The sequence below is a fragment of the Artemia franciscana genome, chromosome 11, assembly GCF_032884065.1.
Source record: "Artemia franciscana chromosome 11, ASM3288406v1, whole genome shotgun sequence".
NCBI lineage: Eukaryota > Metazoa > Arthropoda > Branchiopoda > Anostraca > Artemiidae > Artemia > Artemia franciscana.
The window spans coordinates 5,233,110-5,252,248 of NC_088873.1; the positions used below are offsets into that span (position 1 = coordinate 5,233,110).

Genomic DNA, 19,139 nt, shown 5'->3' on the forward strand with positions numbered 1-19,139 from the left:
TGGAGCATGGAAGACAACAAATTTTACCAGTTTTTGGCTTACGGGATTTTTATCACCAGTTATATTATTTATATATTTATTCCAGTTATATTATCTATATATTTACTCCAGTTATATTATTTATATATATTTATTCAAGTATAATAATAATAATTTACCTTCATGTTTCTCAGGCATTTTTCAGGTTAGGCCTGATTGCCACGATTATAACAAGCAATGCTTCAATTACCGTCATTACGATGTCTAAGTTTTCCTTTATTTATTGAGGAATAAAATTATGGAATAGTAGTGATGAGACAATTAACGAAATAACAAGGTTTGAAAAATTTAGAAATGTATTTAGGGAGAAAATGTATTCTAATTGCAAGTTTTAGTTATTATTTGTATTTAATTTGTAAATTTATGGACTAGTAATATATATTACTATGGCTGAAAAGTCTAGTTTATTCGTGTTTTTATTTTGTATATATTTGTCCCTATTTTTGAATGTGCCTTTTTTTTCTTTTTTTTGATACTCCATCGCCATGTCTTTGTGTTATTGAAGCGTTTTGTTAGAGAAGAAAACGTTTTTTTTTTTACAGAAGAAAGCGTTTTCTACAGAAAAAAAAATAATCAGTTTTTACAGAAGAAAAGCGCTTTATAATGGTTCAATATGGCAACAGTGACGACAATGTGGTACTACCGTAAAAAGTTCGAAATGTTGAAACAACCAAATGAAAAAATATAGAACATGGCGATTTTCAAGCATGAAAACCGCCATGTTCCAAGGTCAGTAATGTCATAATAGATTTCAAAGAGGAATAGGTTTATTTTTTAACCTTGATAAATTCGGAGCTTATATGGAGGTTTTGTATACCTCTAATTATTACCCCATGTTTTTACTTATTTTTTGACTTGAGTAAATCCATTATGCATTGAAGTTGACTTTTTATTAGATTACTCATAGGACAATCTTGCAAACGTTAAGTATGCAATAGATTACTTCTCAGATCCAGAATTTGTAGAATTCGACCTAAAATTACTACTAGTATAAAAAAAGGACAACATCGTAATAATCACCAGATTTTTGCTGTGAATTCCATTTTTTCATATCCAAAATAACTGACAAATATAATTTAAATATTTGTTGACTGTGGAGCTTATTTAGTAAATGTCTGTACAAAAAAAGATGCCAATACAAAAAATATTACTAGAAAGAGTATAAAAATATGTTAACTTTTTAATTTAGTTGTTCTTCTCTGTTGATAAGATAATTTAAGTTTTTAATAATTTAAGTAACTAAGAATCTAAGTTATTTAATTTAAAATAACTTAATTTAGTTTTTTTTCGCCTTCTGGATGTGAAGCCAGCATATTTTGGCATTTATAATAGGCTACATATTTTGTCACATTTTTTATTGAAATTTTTTCCGTTATTTTATATTTTTATTCCATTTTAATCATCAACGGAAAGACAGTACATTCCAAGATATATTTATTCTTTCTTTTATCTAAAAATATGATAGAGTGGCTTTGACATTATTCAACCGATTATAATGGGCAACCTAGTAGAGATTAATATTTATTTTATAAACATTTTTTAATAGTACAAAAAAAACAGTTGTTGCATATATGTAATCTTCTTAGCAACATCAGTGTGCAAAAATGAGGTAGAAATTGAAATTATGATGACTCAGCATCTTTTCCTTCATCCTCTTCAGCTGACTCAGCCTTCTTCTTTGAAGGTGGTCGACCTCGTCCTCTACCTGTGCCAGGGGCAGCCTGAAAAATTTAATATTTTGCTTTAAACAAGAGGGCAATAAGATACACTATCGACAATATGATTGTTATGCAATGCTCTTGATTATGATAATTTCGACAGGTCCTGTCGAAATTATCGTTAGAAGAAAAATCAATCACCTGACATCCATAGCTTAGGTAAGCTTATTACCTTCTATCATCATAATCAAGAGCATTGCATAACAATCATATACCTAATTCTATCATACCTAAGCTATGGATGTCAGGTGATTGATTTTTCTTCTAACGATAATTTCGACAGGTCCTGTCGAAATTATCGTTAGAAGAAAAATCAATCACCTGACATCCATAGCTTAGGTAAGCTTATTACCTTCTATCATCATTATGTATGAAAGTCAGGTTGGCCTTAGAGAATGCTCTTGATAGGGCTGGAGTCCCTCAGAGAGCGGTATTAAAGCTTTTATTGTTCCTGGTTTATACTAGTCTCTTCCTTCCATTTCTAAATGTTATTAGAAAAAATTCAAAGGTATTAATAATAAGAACCAATGTGTAAAAGTAGAAAACTTGTCGTAGAAATTTGAAGTAGAAAACTAAAATATATAGTAGACTTTGTATCGCGTCTTTGTAAGTATCAATAATAAGTCATTAGTATCAGTACTTTCACAATCCTTGAAATTTTCGGGTTTTCCAAATTTCCCGGGGAAAATTGGTTCTCCAAGGTCTTCCGGAAAATTAACGATCCACATTTAGCGTTAACGTTCTTATATTTATGGACGTAAATTAAGGTGGATATTTTGGAGAAATTAATTTCTTTTTACGAAGAAAATTTGGAGGAGCTCCGAAAAAAACTGGGAACAATGGAAACACAGGTTTATATTGCCTTTCCATAAGGTAGATGTTTCCCGATAGAGGCATTATTAATATCAATATTCCTAAGTCAAGTCCCATGCATAGGGTAATAGGATTGACCTGAATGAGAGGACTAGCTACAACAAGATAACTATACTAGCCAGCGGAGAGCGAATCTCAAAGCGTCGCATCATAAAGAAATCAATAGATTACAATCAGTGGATAATGAGATGTAGTAATAAATAAAAAAAAGTTATATCCTTGGACCTTAGTTCTTCCTGTGCTCCCAAAGGCAACTAGAACATCCATAAGCTGCCAGTCATCCTTCAGATGTGCTGCTGCCTAGACGTCTTCCCACCGGGGCTTGACTATCGTTTGGATGTGTTTCAGATTCTCTATTTCCTAGCTAAACATCCATAAGAGCAGTAAGTCATCCTTCAGATGTGCTACTGTCCAGACGTCTTCCAATCGGGGTTTGACTATCGTTGGGATGTGTTTCAGCTTCTCTATTTATTAGCTAAACATCCATAAGAGCAGTAAGTCATCCTTCAGATGTGCTGCTGTCAAGACGTCTTCCAATCGGGGTTTGACCATCGTGTGGATGTGTTTCAGATCCTCTATTTACTAGCAAAACATTCATAAGAGCAGTAAGTCATCCTTCAGATGTGCTACTGTCCAGACGTCTTCCAATCGGGGTTTGACCATCGTGTGGATGTGTTTCAGATCCTCTATTTACTAGCTAAACATTCATAAGAGCAGTAAGTCATCCTTCAGATGTGCTGCTGTCCAGACGTCTTCCAATCGGGGTTTGACTATCGTGTGGATGTGTTTCAGCTTCTCTATTTACTAGCTAAACATCCATAAGAGCAGCAAGTCATCCTTCAGATGTGCTTCTGTCCAGACGTCTTCCCATCGGGGTTTGACCATCGTGTGGATGTGTTTCAGCTTCTCTATTTACTAGCTAAACATCCATAAGAGCAGTAAGTCATCCTTCAGATGTGCTGCTGTCCAGACGTCTTCCAATCGGGGTTTGACTATCGTGTAGATGTGTTTCAGCTTCTCTATTTACTAGCTAAACATCCATAAGAGCAGTAAATCATTCTTCAGATGTGCTACTGTCCAGACGTCTTCCAATCGGGGTTTGACCGTCGTGTGGATGTGTTTCAGATCCTCTATTTACTAGCTAAACATTCATAAGAGCAGTAAGTCATCCTTCAAATGTGCTGCTGTCCAGACGTCTTTCCACTGGGGTTTGACTATCGTGTGGATGTGTTTCAGATCCTCTATTTACTAGCTAAACATCCATAAGAACAGTAAGCCATCCTTCATATGTTCTGCTGTCCAGACGTCTTTCCACTGGGATTTGACTATCGTGTAGATGTGGTTCAGATCCCCTATTTTACTAACTAAACATTCATCAGAGCTGTAAGTCATCCTTCAGATGTTCTACTACCCAGACGCCTTTCCAATGGAATTTTACTATCGTATTTTTCAGATCCTATATTTACTAACTATACTTTCTAACTGGGACTATAATTTACTAACTGAACAACCCTTATATTCAATCACAAGTATTGAAAAGGGGAAGAATTTCTTTTGCAGATCTGTCGAAGCGTCGATTTTTTTTTTTTTAAGGCGTGAATTTTCACACTGCTGCTGAACTTTTTTAACTTTATGAAGTATTTATGGATGTCCATAATCAGCAGCAGAGTCTTTGGGCAAATGATTACTCCATGATTTCCAGCAGAGAAGGATCAGTCCTGGGGCCGGTCCAGGAAGAATGACCTGAGAATTGAATTCCCAGGAGGTGCAGCCCCTCCCCTCTGTTGGCATTTTGTTCCTTCTGCACTATTCTATTTTGGCGCAAAAGACGTGTGTTTATACACCAGAGTCTCTGTGATGAACATTTACCGCACTTATTAACGAATATTTTTTTTTTTTTTGGGATGTTAATTCGAGGTTGTTGTATTAATAATATACATTAGGTAGTGACCAATAGTTTTACTTTATGTTGTATGTACAAACACAGAAAACAAATAAATATTTGCTACACAAGTCTCTTTTACTAAAGTTTTATTTTGTTTCTATTTTTGGTCATTTATAAATCAAATTTTGTCATTGAGACTAGATTATAGTCGTTAAGACCAAAATTTTGATCATTACTGAATTGTTTATTTTCTGAGTGTGTGTGTGATTTTAATTTGAGCGTTGTTTTATTAATAGTACAGAATAAGTAGTGATAAATAGTTTTAATTTATGTTTTATGTATAAGAACACACAAACAAATAAATGTTTGCTAGATAAATTTTACTAAAATTCTATTTTGTTTTGTTTCTTTTTTGGCCATTTCTATGTGATATTTGGCTTGTGATCAGAAGAAGAAAAGACCTTAAAAAATAGTAGTTCACAATTGCCTTTTCCCCTTCTAAATTTAACTTTTGCTAATAATATAAAGAAATTAATTTGACTATTTTTAGGAATATTGCTAATTTGAGAACTGTATTATCAATAGTATAGTTTAATGGTCCTATTTGTATGCTGTATGTATAAACACTGAAAAAAAACCCACACACATCTTTGTAGATAAGTCTAAATTACTAAGTATTTAATGCCTTTTCACAGATCCTTCTTTTATCCTATTTCTATTTTTATGTAAGTTCTGAGAGATATTTCGTTGGTATTCAACTAACTCCTAGGCATTAATATAACTTAAAAAAAAAAAAAAAAAAAAATGAAAAATAAATAAAAATAAAACAAGAGCTATCATTGTATTAAAAAAAAAAAAAAAAAAAAAAAAAAAAAAAAAAACTCGTAGTAGATGCAAGAAGGTCTAACACAATTATTATTGGGATAACAGACGTGGATTGGAAGAAAGTGCTTAAGTAAAAGATATCCCATAAGAAATTTTTACAAACGCCCTTCCCTCATTCCAATTTTAGTTACACAGTTTTACTATAGGACAGTTCTATAATCGACTAATGCTTAATTGACAATTCATTCAATTTGATATAAAAATTACCACTTTCTAGACATTTTTACGAATGAAACTAAAATTATACCATTCGTGCCTATGTAAGCCCTTCAACTCCCTGAATTAAATTCTTGTATATGTGTACGTGCCTCTACCAACCCTTTAACCTTCATTTCTGCAACCAATTTCTGCACGCGTCACTGTGCCAACCCTTTAACCATATGCCATCCTTTATACTTGCCTATACCAACCCTTCAACCTTCAGGATTAAATTTCTGCATGCGTCAGCCATTTAGAAATTTAACCCTTTTGCCAACCTTTCAACCCCTGAAATAAATTCCCGCATACGTCCATATGCCAACCTTTCACCCCCCTGAAATGGATTCTATTATATGTGCCTATGCCAACCCTTCAACCTTAAGGAATAAATTCCTGCATGCGTCCTTGAGCCAACCCTACAACCCCTGAAATAAATTCCTTTATACGTGCCTATACCAACCCTTAAACCCCTGAAATAAATTCCTTTTTAAGTGCAAATACCAGCCGTTCAACGTTCAGAAATAACTTACTGTATGCGTCTTTGTGCCAACCCTTCAACCCCAGAAATAAATTCCTGCATACGTCCTTGTGCCAACCCTTTAACCCCTGAAATACATTCATGTAAACGTGCATGTACCAGCTTTCCAGTCCATTGAAATAAATTCCTTTAATTCCGTTATACGTGCCTATACAGACTCTTCAACCTTCAGGACTAAATTCCTACATGCGTCCTTGTGCCAACCCTTCAACCCCTGAAATATATTCCTTTATACGTGCCTTTACCGACCCTTTTACCTTCAGGAATAAATTCCTGCATGCGTCCTTGTGCTAACCCTTCAACCTTTGAAAGAAATTCCTTTATACGTGCCTGTATCAGCCCTCCAGCCTATTGAAATAAAATCTTTTATACGTGCCTATACCATCTCTTCAACCTTCAGGAATAAATTTCTGTATGCGTCCTTTTGCCGACCCTTCAACCCCTGAAATAAATTCCTGCATACGTCCCTGTGCCAGCCCTTCAGCCCCTGAAATAAATTCCTATGTATATGCTGAACCAACCTTAAAAAAAAGTATTATAAACACTTTTACGCTTCACTACAAACTGAATTCATAGATTTTTATTTGGTTTAAAGGACGACAGCAAAACTCCTCTATAAGCACAAAAGGATAAATGTATCCTATAAACAAGAAAGGATAAATCCAGGGGTGGGGCGCTAGGCAGTATACCTCCCCCTCCCCCAAAATGTTTGTCTGACTCATAAAAACGAAAGAAAAATAAATATAAACAAATTTTTGACGCATTTTTAAAGTTATAAGTATAGCGGGGCTGCATGCAAAATGCAGCCCCGTTGTATAAGCAGCTTGGTAACCTAACCCCGTTGCAGTTGGTAACCTAACCAATTTACCAACTGAGTATCTATTGAAATATAGCCACAATGAAGTTTTTCACTGAGCCGAAGCTATTTTTCTCCGTATACAAACAGCATTGAAACCAAAACCAAACACATTGAACCAAAACCCCACCCCCCAAAATGTTTGTCCGACTTGTAAAAACATAACAAAATGAATATGGAAAAAATGTATGCGTTTTTGGTTGGTTGGTTGCCCTTCGATCAGCTTTGACTCTTAAAAAGGGTACTAGAAATTCGGATTTACAATAGAACGAGTCACCTCTGAAGTTTATACTATCATCCCTTCTATAAAAACCTTATGTACCCCTGGAGTATAACTTATAACGATAGCCCCACCAAAACTCTTCTATAAACAAAAAAGGATAAGTGTACAAGAAGGTAAAACTTCACCTTGGGCTTTGCGGCTGCTTTCTTTTTTCCAGAGCCCTTTGGACGACCTCTACCTCTTTTAGCGGGTGCTTCCTCTTCACCTGCATCTTCAGACTTTCTTTTCTGGACCTAAAAAAAGAAATAAATACAGGAAATAGAAAACAGTTTGAAGAGTAAAGAAAGAAATGTTTATTCCTAAGACTATGGGAACTTCCCGGGAGGGTGTAACGATGGAGGCTTTAAATAGATTAGGTTGGAGGAGGAGCGTGCGTAGCTGTGTTGGCCTCAGATGGCTTGGTGCTGCAGTGAGTTATTATTAGTAGTAGTAGTGTCAAAATATACTGGAGAAAGTGGAAAGGGGACGTGTAAAACTCTTAGAGGCTGCTTCAGAGTATACTTGGGTCTAAACATTACTTAAAATATATTACTATTACTAATTCTAAGTATTAGTAATCTAAGTACAATGCAAAAGACGACAAATTGAACTGTAGAGGTTTGTTGGGTCATATTTACCATGTTCAGAGGGGTAAACTATACTATAATATAACTATACTATACTACACTAAACTATACTATACTAAATATACTATACTATACTAAAATATACTATAATAAACTATAAACAAAGCACCCCAGAATTGACTACTAATTGAAAATGTAAGGTACTGTATAAAAAACCGCAATAATGCCAAGATTATGGAGGGGTACAATGGCAAAGCCCCCAATATCTATATGCGGACCTATTTTCGTGTTATTTCGCAGTAATTTGCTATCACTATTATTTTGGTTTGACTCTTCGTTATTGTCACTTCTATGAGTAAATAAAGGAGCAAATTTGACACCGCGTTTTCTTCTCTGATTATATACACACGTATTCATTTATCATCGATTTCAGACAGCATATCTTTTGATGAGATTGTGCTTTTTTCATTTATGCCACCAGCAAAGACCTCCCCCGATAAAGCTTACATCACTAACAAAAAAAAATAAAAAGAATCAGTCAATCCTTGCATGACTCGATCGAGATGAACCATGATGATAGCAGTAAAAACACAATTATCTAACCCTTTAATTTATACTCTTTATACTAACCCTTTATGTACTTAATAACTCTTTGTACTTATTCGGAAGTTCAGGACGAATCGAACAAGATATCGCAAAAGGCGGTGGACGCTCGGTTCAGTTGCTAGGCGAAGATTGGTGAGATAGGTCCAGAAAGGGGTGAAAAGTGGGTAATGATTAAAATATTATTAAAATTTAATTCTAGAAAAAAATCAGAGTGCAGTTAGATAGTGTTAAGTTAGAATTTGATAAGAGACTAGGATCCAACGGTAACAGTGCTGGTGTATGAACTAGGTTCTGACAAGCTGTCCTTTTGAAAGGACATCCGTCCGTAAGGGTCAACAACTTGACGGCTATTGCATGAAAGAACATCGAAGGAAAATAATAAGTAAATTTAACATATTTGAATATGTTTTAGCGATTTTATATCCAAAGTATATTTCCAGATGGGTGACGAATTTGAGAAGGCATTGAAGAAGTAACGAAACTCGCGCGTTTGGCTAAATTTTGAACCAGAACGAGCCTTAGAAATGCTTATGGAACTACCAGATGGAGATGTTTCCGAGATGTCGGACCTTTCAGATTCCGATGATGACGAGTGATAATCAGTATTTACCACCGAACCCCGAACTAACCGACTTCTACGAGTTAATCCAGCTGGAACCGATGCGAGACAGTTCCTCCCTATAACTTTCTTGAGTCCCACGATCTTGAAGAACTTGGGCCCTCTACTAGCTCTGACGTTTTGGTCGGGGGCTGAAGATCAGCAACATTCTGCCAAAAAGGTAAACCGACGAAAGAGGGGCGAATACAAGTGGCTTTACAAGGACTTCGAACCTTATATTGAAAATCAGCAAGTTAAGTGTGCATACACTCCCCCACCAACAGAGTCCATGTCCCCAGCCGAATTTTTTTCTATGTTTTTCTCTGATGAAATGATTGATAAGATATTGCTAGAGACGAATCGCTATGCAATGACGAAGGACAACAAATTCATCGATGTCACAAAACAAGGGATATAGTCTTACCTTTCAATATCTCTCTACATGGGAATAATAAGATTGCCTAGCTACAAGCTCTACTGGGAGGAGCTGAACTATACTCTTGTTTCTGAAAAGATGTCCCGAGACCGTTTCGCATTGATTCGAAGGTATTTGCACTTCAATGACAACAGTAAGTGCAAGCCAAAGACCGATCCTGGACATGATCGTTTGTTCAAGGTGAGGCCCATAGTTGACCTGCTGCGAGAAATTTTGAGGAGAGCTGAGCCTGAAGAAATACACAATATCGATGAATAGATAATCCCATTCAAGGGAAGATCTTTTGTGCGGCAGTATCTCTCAAACAAGCCGCACAAGTGGGGATTCAAAGTATTTACTCGAGCTGGAAATAGTGGGATAATGTACGACATTGAAATATACAAAGGCCGAGAAACTGTGGAAGCTAGGTCCCTCGGTCTTGTTGGAGATGCTTTTATGAGGCTCTTGAGATCCCTGAAACACACGAGGCACAAGATATTTTTCAACAATTGGTTTTCGATCGTAGACCTTGTCGTTCATCTGAAGGAGATTGGATATGATTGCGCTGGAACCGTTTGTCAGAACCGTCTTTCAGGATGTCAACTGATGGAAGAAAAGGAACTGAAACGTTTTGATCAGGGACACGTCGACTGGAGAGTTGAAAAATCGACAGAAGTTTGCTTGGTGCGCTGGTACGATAACAAAGCGGTCACGCTTGTGTCGAACTACGTTGCAGTTGAGCCCAAGGATACCTGTAGACGTTGGGGCTCCTCCGAGAAGGATCGAAATCGAAAGGACTGCGAAAGGAAAGTGGAAATCGAAAGGACTGCAGTGATCAAAGAGTACAAGTACATGAGTGGTGTGGACTTGGCTGATATGCTTATTGAGCTCTATCGCTCAAACCTAAAGACAAGAAAGTGGTATATGCGCATATTCTACTACTTTCTTGACAGTGCAGTAGTCAATGGCTGGCTTATTTATCGTCGTCACTGCTGGCTTATTTATCGTCGTCACTGCTGGCAGTCCAATGAAAAACCAATGCCTCTACTGAAGTTCAAAACCTCCATTGCATGCTCTCTCGGATACTCCGACACATCACGAAGGCGCCCTGGTAGACCATTATCTCTGGAAGCCGAAGGTACTCTTCCACGAAAAATACCTGCATAGCCTACCCACCCTACAGACGTGCGACATGACGGGTACAACAATTTTCCTGAATTCGGAAAAGATCAAAAACGCTGCCGAATTTGTCAGAGGAAGACAAAAATCCTGTGTAGCAAGTGCCTTGGAATTGCACTGTGCCTTGTTCCCGAGAGGAACTGTTTTCTCTCGTACCACAGGAGGTGAACTCTTTTTTACTTTATTCTAGCACCGTGAAGGTAAAACCTCTAAAAGTTCATTCATTTTGCTTGCGCTTCATCTAGGATGAGAGAGAAACGCATTCAAGTTTTAAATAATTATCATTTACCTAAATGATTCTCGAACGATCAGGATTCGAAATAAGCGCAACATATGTATGCACGACGTTAGGGTAGGAAGTAGTTTCCCTTGGAAACAACTTGATGTAGGCACGCACGCATTCCTGGACAGTTCTCATTCAAATCATCAGCTTTTTTGTGATTGTGCCCCCTCCCCCAATAAAAAAAATAAGAAATTCCTGCTTACGCGCCTGACCTGACGCACCCTTGTTACAAAGATTGTCCTTGTATAATGTACGGTATAATTGTCCTGGCATAATGTATAATTTATAAAAGGCTTACTGTTTCTTCTGCCACAGATGCATCTCCTTTTTCGGCAGCTGGACGGCCACGTCCTCTTTTCTTTGTGTCACTTTCAGACATTTTGGCTATTTGACTATCTACAAAAAGAAAAATTTCAAACAAATAAGCTTAATGTTAGCCAAAAGTAAATTCAGATATTATTTAGCCTATAATCGAGTGATCAATTCACTTAGTGCCTTATAATATTAACTGAGCATAATGGTACTGCAATGCGATTTCATTTTAATATATTTTTATTATATTTAATAAATTCATGGTAAACCATAATATACAATTTAACATTTTTAAATAATCCATCATTTAGTATATTAGACAGTATAATGAAAACCAATTTACAAATGATTAATATAGCGTTTACTTTTTCATAAAAAAAATGCTTCACTCACGGTCTCAATAAAAACACTCCTGGACGGAAGCCGTCTCCAAAGATTTGGTTAAAACGTATCTCCATTTTACTTTTTATGGAAAATGGTTGGAAATCTGGGAAATATATCAATCCACACGAACCTTAGCGGTGTATGGCGTATGACAAAGAAGAAAAAATAATAAATGAATAATAAAATAACCGAGAAAAATGAAGGCAATGTCAGCCAGTGTAATAAAAAGAAGTGAAAATGAGCAGCTATTTCGACAAAGTCCTCAATCAACCCGTCTTCAATGCAAAAAAAGAAAAAATAACCCTTTCAAGTAGATTAAAACAGAGCAGAAGAAACACAAACAAAGAACATAGTGCTTATTCTGCTCTATGTTCGAATTTACTAATGCATTACTCATTTTTTTTTGACCAAGGAACTTTATATAGAAGGAGTAGCCATAGAGACTGCAAAGGGACCTTTTTCGATTTTGAATTAAAAGTTCTAGCGCCATTTTTAAAGGTCAAAAGTGATAGGAGGTTAACCAGCCCCTCCAAGCCCTTCATCTCCCTAGACACATCCTACAAAAATTTTGAGGTAGCAGTTGGGTTTAGCATAGTTAAAAGGCGCAGTAATTATATCTTTGGGGATGTCAACCTCCTCACACCCAGTTGAGGACTATAAATTACATTAATTGTCTATTATTAATATATAAGGTTTTTATAGAGCCAAAGGTCGTATAAACTTCGGAGAGGGGCTCCGATTAGAAATCAGAAGTTTTAGTGTCCTTTTTAAGAGTCAAAAGTGACCGGAGGGCAACTAGCCCCTCCTCCACGTCCTTTTTTCCCCAAATGCATCTGATTTAAATTTTGATATAACCTTTTTGTCCAAAATAGTTTAAAGATCGTATAACAAGGCATTCGGGGTTGACACAACCACCCAGAGTCTGGGGGTGAGGGTTGTAAGCTATGCCCCTGGGGCAAATAAGGTTTTTTTTAAATGGGGTGGTCGTATAAACTTTGTAAGAGGCTCATTTGATTGGAAATTGAGGGTTTGAGTTCCCTTTTAAGAATCAAAGATGGTCGGAGGGCAAAGCTGCCCTCCCATGCCCTGTTTTCCCAAATGCATCCGATCAAAATTATGAGATAGCCATTTTATCCAAAAAAATGAAAAGATTGCAGAACAATATCTCCAGGGTCTCCAGGGTTGACACTAACTCCCAGAGCCCAGGGGCAAGGATTGTAAGTTATGCCCCCGGGGGCATATAAGGCTTTTTATTGAAATTAAAGTTCCAGTGCCCCTTTTAAGATTTAAAAGTAATTGGAGGGCAAGCAGCAATCCCCCGAAGCCCATTAATTTTCCAAGCACAAACAATCAAGATGCTGAGAAAGACATTTTTGTTCAGTATCGATGAACGGTCCAGTAACTATGTCTCTAGGGATACTGGGTATATCAACCCCTCCCCCTCCCCAGTTATGCAATTTACCCATTGTGGTTTAAAAGACGATGTTACTTTAAAACTAAATCAAAAGGAACTGTGTGTATGCTCGTTGCCACAGCAATTACACACATCCACTCTCAAAATCAGACCTGCGTCTAAAAAATAGCCCCCAAAAAAATATACCCGTAACCTGTTTGAAATGCACCATTAAAATTACTAAAATACCAGTTATTGATCAAACAAAGCACGAAAACAATCATTTCCCAAAAAAAAATCCTTTGAGCGACCAAAAAACCTTCAGGCCACAAAGACAAGCAACAAATCATGCCAAATATATGTATAATTTGCCATTTTTTATACCTTAAACTGTAGGACCGACAATTCGAAAAAAAAAAAAAAAAAAAAAAAAAAAAAAAAAAATCAAAATAGCCCCATAACTAATTTAAATCACATCAAAAATTAGTAAAATAGCAGTTAGTGATCAAACCAAAAACGAAACAAATCATTATACCCCTTAAGAATCCTTTGGGCCACCAAAGAAATCCTTCAGGCCACAAAGACAAGCAACAAATCCTGCCGGGAACGCGTCTAAAAAAGGCTTGTTTTAACAATTTGTATACACTAGACTACAAATTTTATGCAGTAAACTGCAAGGCCGGATTTTTTTTTTTTTTTTTTTTTTTATGTTAAGCATGAAATATACATTTTGCTTCACACATTTTGTCCCAAATGTTTATTCAAACACTAATACAAATAAAAATTTTAATTTACATCCACTCTCAAAAATCGGTGGCCAGACTTCATTTAGTTTTTGCTCGTTTTGAGTTTGACTAGGTTATCTAATGTAATCTCTGTTCGTTTTGATTTTCATTCATTTATTAATGGTGATTTGGTGTAGTTTTACACTTGGAAGATGATAAAAACTAACTTGCAGACTGACACCACTTACGCCCGTAAAAACTTGAATTTATTGTTTCGTCGGGTCTTTCCAGTTCAATAATTTTTCTCTCTCTTTTTTAAATATCCTATCTGTTAAATGTCCTTATCTTGTTCCAGTGTTTTTTTTTGTATATATTTTATTAAGTGTTTTATTCTTCTTCTTTGTGGTCCATTACAAGCAATGCTTCTTGGGCCTAGTAACCGCTTTACTTTTGTAATAGTTTTTCTTTTAGTATTAATAAATTGTTTGATTGATTGATTGGTTCCCAAAGCCAACTATGCTTTCAAATGAAAGATAAACCTTCTTAAAAATTTTGATGCCACGCATTTTTAGCCCAATTTTGATGATTTCTCGTTCACATTTGTTTTTTTTCTTTATTTTTAATTTGGCACCCGCTACTGCCAAAAATTGCGGAGGTTCATATGCAAGTCTTTTGAACAAAGATGGATTTGCGTTTTTTTCTAAGTTTTCAAGATATTTATGATGTGTAAATTGCTCTTTTTCCCTTTCCTTGGCACTTCTCAACGAAACAAAAAAACTCACAAATTCTCAAATTTGGAAAACCCACTTTTTCGCAGGGGGGTGTTTTTTTTTGGGGGGAGGGTATTGTCGGGGGAGAATTTTCCAGGGGGAGGTAAATGCCTAGAATCGAAAAATTAGATATGACGTCTGATGAACACCAGACAAAAAAAAATCATAGTACGAAAAATTAAGTAAGAAAAAACGGGTTTAATTTCAACAAAGCAGTGAAATTTGCTCACTGCTTTGTTAAAATTAAAACCCATTTTTTTCTTGCTTAATTTTCGTGAATGGAAAAGCAGTGTGATCTAAGAAAAAAAAAATAATGGTATCCTAGTAACTAATTTGAAACGCACCATAAAAGTTACTAAAATGCCAGGTAGTGATCAAAGCATAAAAAAAAAATCCTCAACCCCCGAACAATTTCTTTGGGTCACCAATAAAATCTCTCAGGCCACAGAGAAAAGCAATAGATCATGCTGGGGATATGTCAAAAAAGGCTTATTTTGCCAATTTTCATACATCGTCTATAAGGCCAAAAATTTTTTTTTAATGTTGTGCATAAAATATTAAGCATAAAATAGTCATTCATCTTCACACAGTTTATTTTTAGTGTTTACTCTAACGCTAATATCAATAAAAATTTAAAAACAATTACTTACATCCGCTCTCAAAAGTCAGACTAAAGAATACCAGATGGAAAAAAAAAATTCCAATTACCCTGATATTATATTTGAAACGCACCATTAAAAACTATTAAAATACTAGTTAATGATCAAACATAGCATAAAAACTCTAAATTTTCAAAAAAAAATCCTTCAGGCCACAGAAATAACCAATAAATCATGCTGCAGATATGTCTTAACAGGCTTGTTCTGCCTTTTTATACATTAAAATATAGGGCCGATAATTTAAAAAATCATAAATAAATCAAAATAGCCCTATGACAAATTTGATAGGCTACGTATAATTAAAATTACTAAAATACCAATTATTGATCAAAACAAAAGTGGAAAATCCTTACACCAACAAAGAATCCCCTAGGGCCATCAAAGAAATCCTCCAGGTCAGAGGCAAGAAACAAACCATATTAGGGATGTGTCTAGATAAGGTTTATTTTGCCAATTTTTATACATTAAGCTATAAAGCTGAAAATAGAAAATTCAACTTTCAGTTGTCTAGTGTCATACTTTCAAGCTCAAAAGTCAGCGTAAATTTTTAAAATACCAATTAGTGACCGAAAAAAGCCTGAAAAATCCTCATACCCTAAACAAATCCTTTGGGACACAAAAGAAATCCTTAAGGCCACAGAGACGAGAAACAAACCATGCCTCGGATGTGTCTAAAAAAGGTTTATTTTGCCAGTTTTTATACATTGAGCTATAAGCCAAAAATAAACAAAAAATTATGCACCAGAAAATAGATACTCATTTTCAAACCACAATTTTTTTTTCAAAATGTTTATGCAAATAAAAATTGAAACAACTACTCACATCCGCACACAGATTAGACATGGCATCTAACTAATCAGAGAAACAAAAAAAAAAAAAAAAAAAAAAAAAAAAAAAAAAATCGAAACAGTCCCCTAAATAATCTAAAACGCATTGTAAAAATTTCTAGAATGCCAATTAGTGATCGGTCAAAGCCTGAAGAATCCTTAGTCCCCAAAAATTCCTTCGGGCTCCAGAAAAATCCTTAGGGCCAAAAAACAAGCACCAAATCATGCCAGGGATATGTCTAAAAAAGGCTTATTTTGCCAATTTCTATACTTTAAGCTATAAAACTGAAAATAAAAAAAAAACATTATGCGTAAAATAAAGTTACTCATCTTCAAAACACTATTTTATCAAAATTCGCATCTTAAGGTAATGCAAATAAAATTAAAAACAACTAATCATATCCACACACAGAAATTAGACATGGCGTCTAACGAATGTCAGAGAAAAAAAAAAAAAAATAAAAAACAGTCCCCTAACTAATTTTAAACGCATTATAAAAATTTCTAAAATGCCAATTAGTGATCGGACAAAGCCTAAAAACTCCTCACACCCTAAAAAAAATTATTTGGGGCACAAAAGAAATCCTTCAGGCGACAGTGACGAAACAAACCATGTCTCGGATGTGTCTAAAAAAGGCTTATTTTGCCAACTTTTATACATTGAGCTATAAAGCCGAAGATTAAAAAAAAAAAAATATGCATAAGAAAATAGATGCTCATTTGCGAATACAATTTTTTCAAGATATTTACTCTTACGGTACTGCAAATAAAATCTAAAGACAACTACTCACATCCACACACAAAAATTAAACATGGCGTCTAACAAATATCAGGAAAAAAAAAATCGAAACTGTCCCCTAAATAATTTTGAACGCCTGAAGAATCCTCAGTACCCAAAAAATTCCTTCGGGCTCCAGAAAAACCCTTCAGGCTAAAAAGACAAGCACCAAATTATACCGGGGATATGTCTAAAAAAGGCTTATTTTGCCAATTTTTATAATTTAAGCTATAAAGCTGAAAATAAACAAAAAAAAAAATTACATTATGCATAAAATAAAGTTACTCATCTTTAAAACACGATTTTATCAAAATTCTCACTCTTAAGTTAATGCAAATAAAATTAAAAACAACTAATCATGTCCACACACAGAAATTAGACATGGCGTCTAACGAATGTCAGAAAAAAAAGTCCCCTAAAAAATTTTAACGCATTTTAAAATTTTCTATAATACCAAGTGATCGGACAAAGCATAAAAACTCCTCACCCTAAAAAAATCCTTTGGGACATAAAGCAAATCCTTATGGCCACAGAGACGAGAAACAAACCATGCCTCAGACGTATCTAAAAAAGGCTTATTTTGCCAATTTTTATCCATTGAGCTATAGAGCCGAAGATTAAAAAAAAATATGCATAAGAAAATAGATACTTATTTTCAAACAATTTTTCCAAAATATTTACACTTACGGTAATGCAAATAAAATTTAAAAACAACTACTCACATCCACACACAAAAATTAAACATGGCGTCTAACGAATATCAGAGAAACAAAAAAAATTCCGAAGTCCCCTAACTAATTTTAAACGCATTATAGAAATTATTAAAGTACCAATTAGTGATTAAACAAAGCCTGAAAATTCCTCACTCCCCAAAAAACTACTAAAATACCAGTTAGTGATCAAACAGAGCATAAAAATCCGCAATTTAAAAATAAAACTCCTTTGGGCCATCGAAGATTTCTTTCAGGCCACAGAGACGAACAACAAATGACGTCGGAGATATGTCTAAAAAAGGCTTATTTTGCCATTTTTTATACATTAAAATATAATGTTAACAATTATTAAAAAGTAATGAGTATAAAGTATAGCTTCTCGCTTTAAATTCCATTCTTTTTTAAAATGTTTACTTTAACACCAATGTAAATAAAAATTTAGAAAAAATTACTCACATACACTCTTAAAAATCAGACATGGCGTCTAAACAATACCCGAGAAACAAAAACAAACATCAAAATAGCCCAATAATAAATTTGAAACACACCTTAAAAATTACTAAAATACCAGTTAGTATCAAACAGAGCATGAAAAATCCTCACTCCCACAAAAATTCTTCTGGGACACCAAAAACTAAAAATCCTTCGGACCGTAGACAAGCACCGGGAAGACATATGCCCCCTATATATAGACATATGCCGGGGATATGTCTAAAAAAGCTTCATTTTATTAATTTTTATACATTAAACTTTTGGGCTGAATTTTTTTTCAATGCTGAGCATAAAATACAATTATTCATCTTCACAGAACATTTTTTTTCAAAGCGTTTACTTTTACACGCTTATGCAAATTAAAAATTCAAAAACAGTTCCTCACATCAACCCTCAAAAATCAGACATGGCCTATAAAGAATACAAGAGAAACAAAAAATTCAAAACACCCCTACAACAAATGTGACACGCATCACAAAAATTACCAAAATACCCGTCAGTGATCAAACAAAGCATAGAAAAATCTTCGCACCCCCTAAAAATTCTGTTGGACTACCAAAAAAATTCTTTCAGGCCACAGAGACAAGCAAAAAATCATGCCGGAGATATGCCTAAAAAAGGCTTATTTTGCCAATTTTTGTATATTAAACCATATGACCAAAAATTTTTAAAAAATATGAAGTATAAAATATAGTCATTAATCTTTACATAACATTTTTCTCACAGTTCTTACATTATATTTGAGCCAATCAAAAATTAAAAACAATTACCTACGTTCACTCTCAAAAATCAGACATGGCGTCTAATGACAACCAGAGAAACAAAAAAATTCAAAATACCCCTATAACTAGCATAAAACACATCATAAAAATTACTAAAATAACCTTTAGTGATTAGACAAAGCATAAAAAAATCCTCCAACCAAGAAAAAATTCCTACGGACCTCAGAAAAATCGAAAAATAGGCACAAAATATTGAAAATTTCACTTACAATTTAGCGCTCCTTTACTTTGAGAGAATTCCGCTGAAGCGTTTGATCCGACGCCAGATGAGACTTTTGGAGGCAAAGGCTCTTATTGGTTGGTTTTAATAATGGCGTCAAAACCTGTATATTAAATACGATAAAGAAGGAATTGAATATTCGTGTGAATATTTATAAATTGT

The 19,139-nt window shown here is 34.8% G+C and overlaps 1 protein-coding gene across 2 annotated transcripts; it reads right to left on the reverse strand.

Moving 5' to 3' along the window:
- Window positions 1-1,547: 1,547 nt before the first annotated feature.
- LOC136032719 (high mobility group protein I-like) lies at window positions 1,548-19,086 on the reverse strand. 2 transcript variants are annotated; one of them, XM_065713030.1, is made up of 4 exons: window positions 18,967-19,086; window positions 11,221-11,318; window positions 7,401-7,508; window positions 1,548-1,760 (listed from the first exon to the last, which is right to left on the reverse strand). In XM_065713030.1, exons 2-4 carry the CDS (start codon window positions 11,299-11,301, stop codon window positions 1,662-1,664), a joined length of 288 nt encoding a protein of 95 aa, XP_065569102.1. In that variant the 5' UTR covers window positions 11,302-11,318; window positions 18,967-19,086; the 3' UTR covers window positions 1,548-1,661. The 2 variants fall into 2 exon arrangements, with proteins under 2 accessions (XP_065569102.1, XP_065569101.1); XM_065713029.1 differs by lacking the exon at window positions 18,967-19,086 and adding an exon at window positions 18,860-18,932.
- Between the last annotated feature and the right edge of the window lie 53 nt (window positions 19,087-19,139).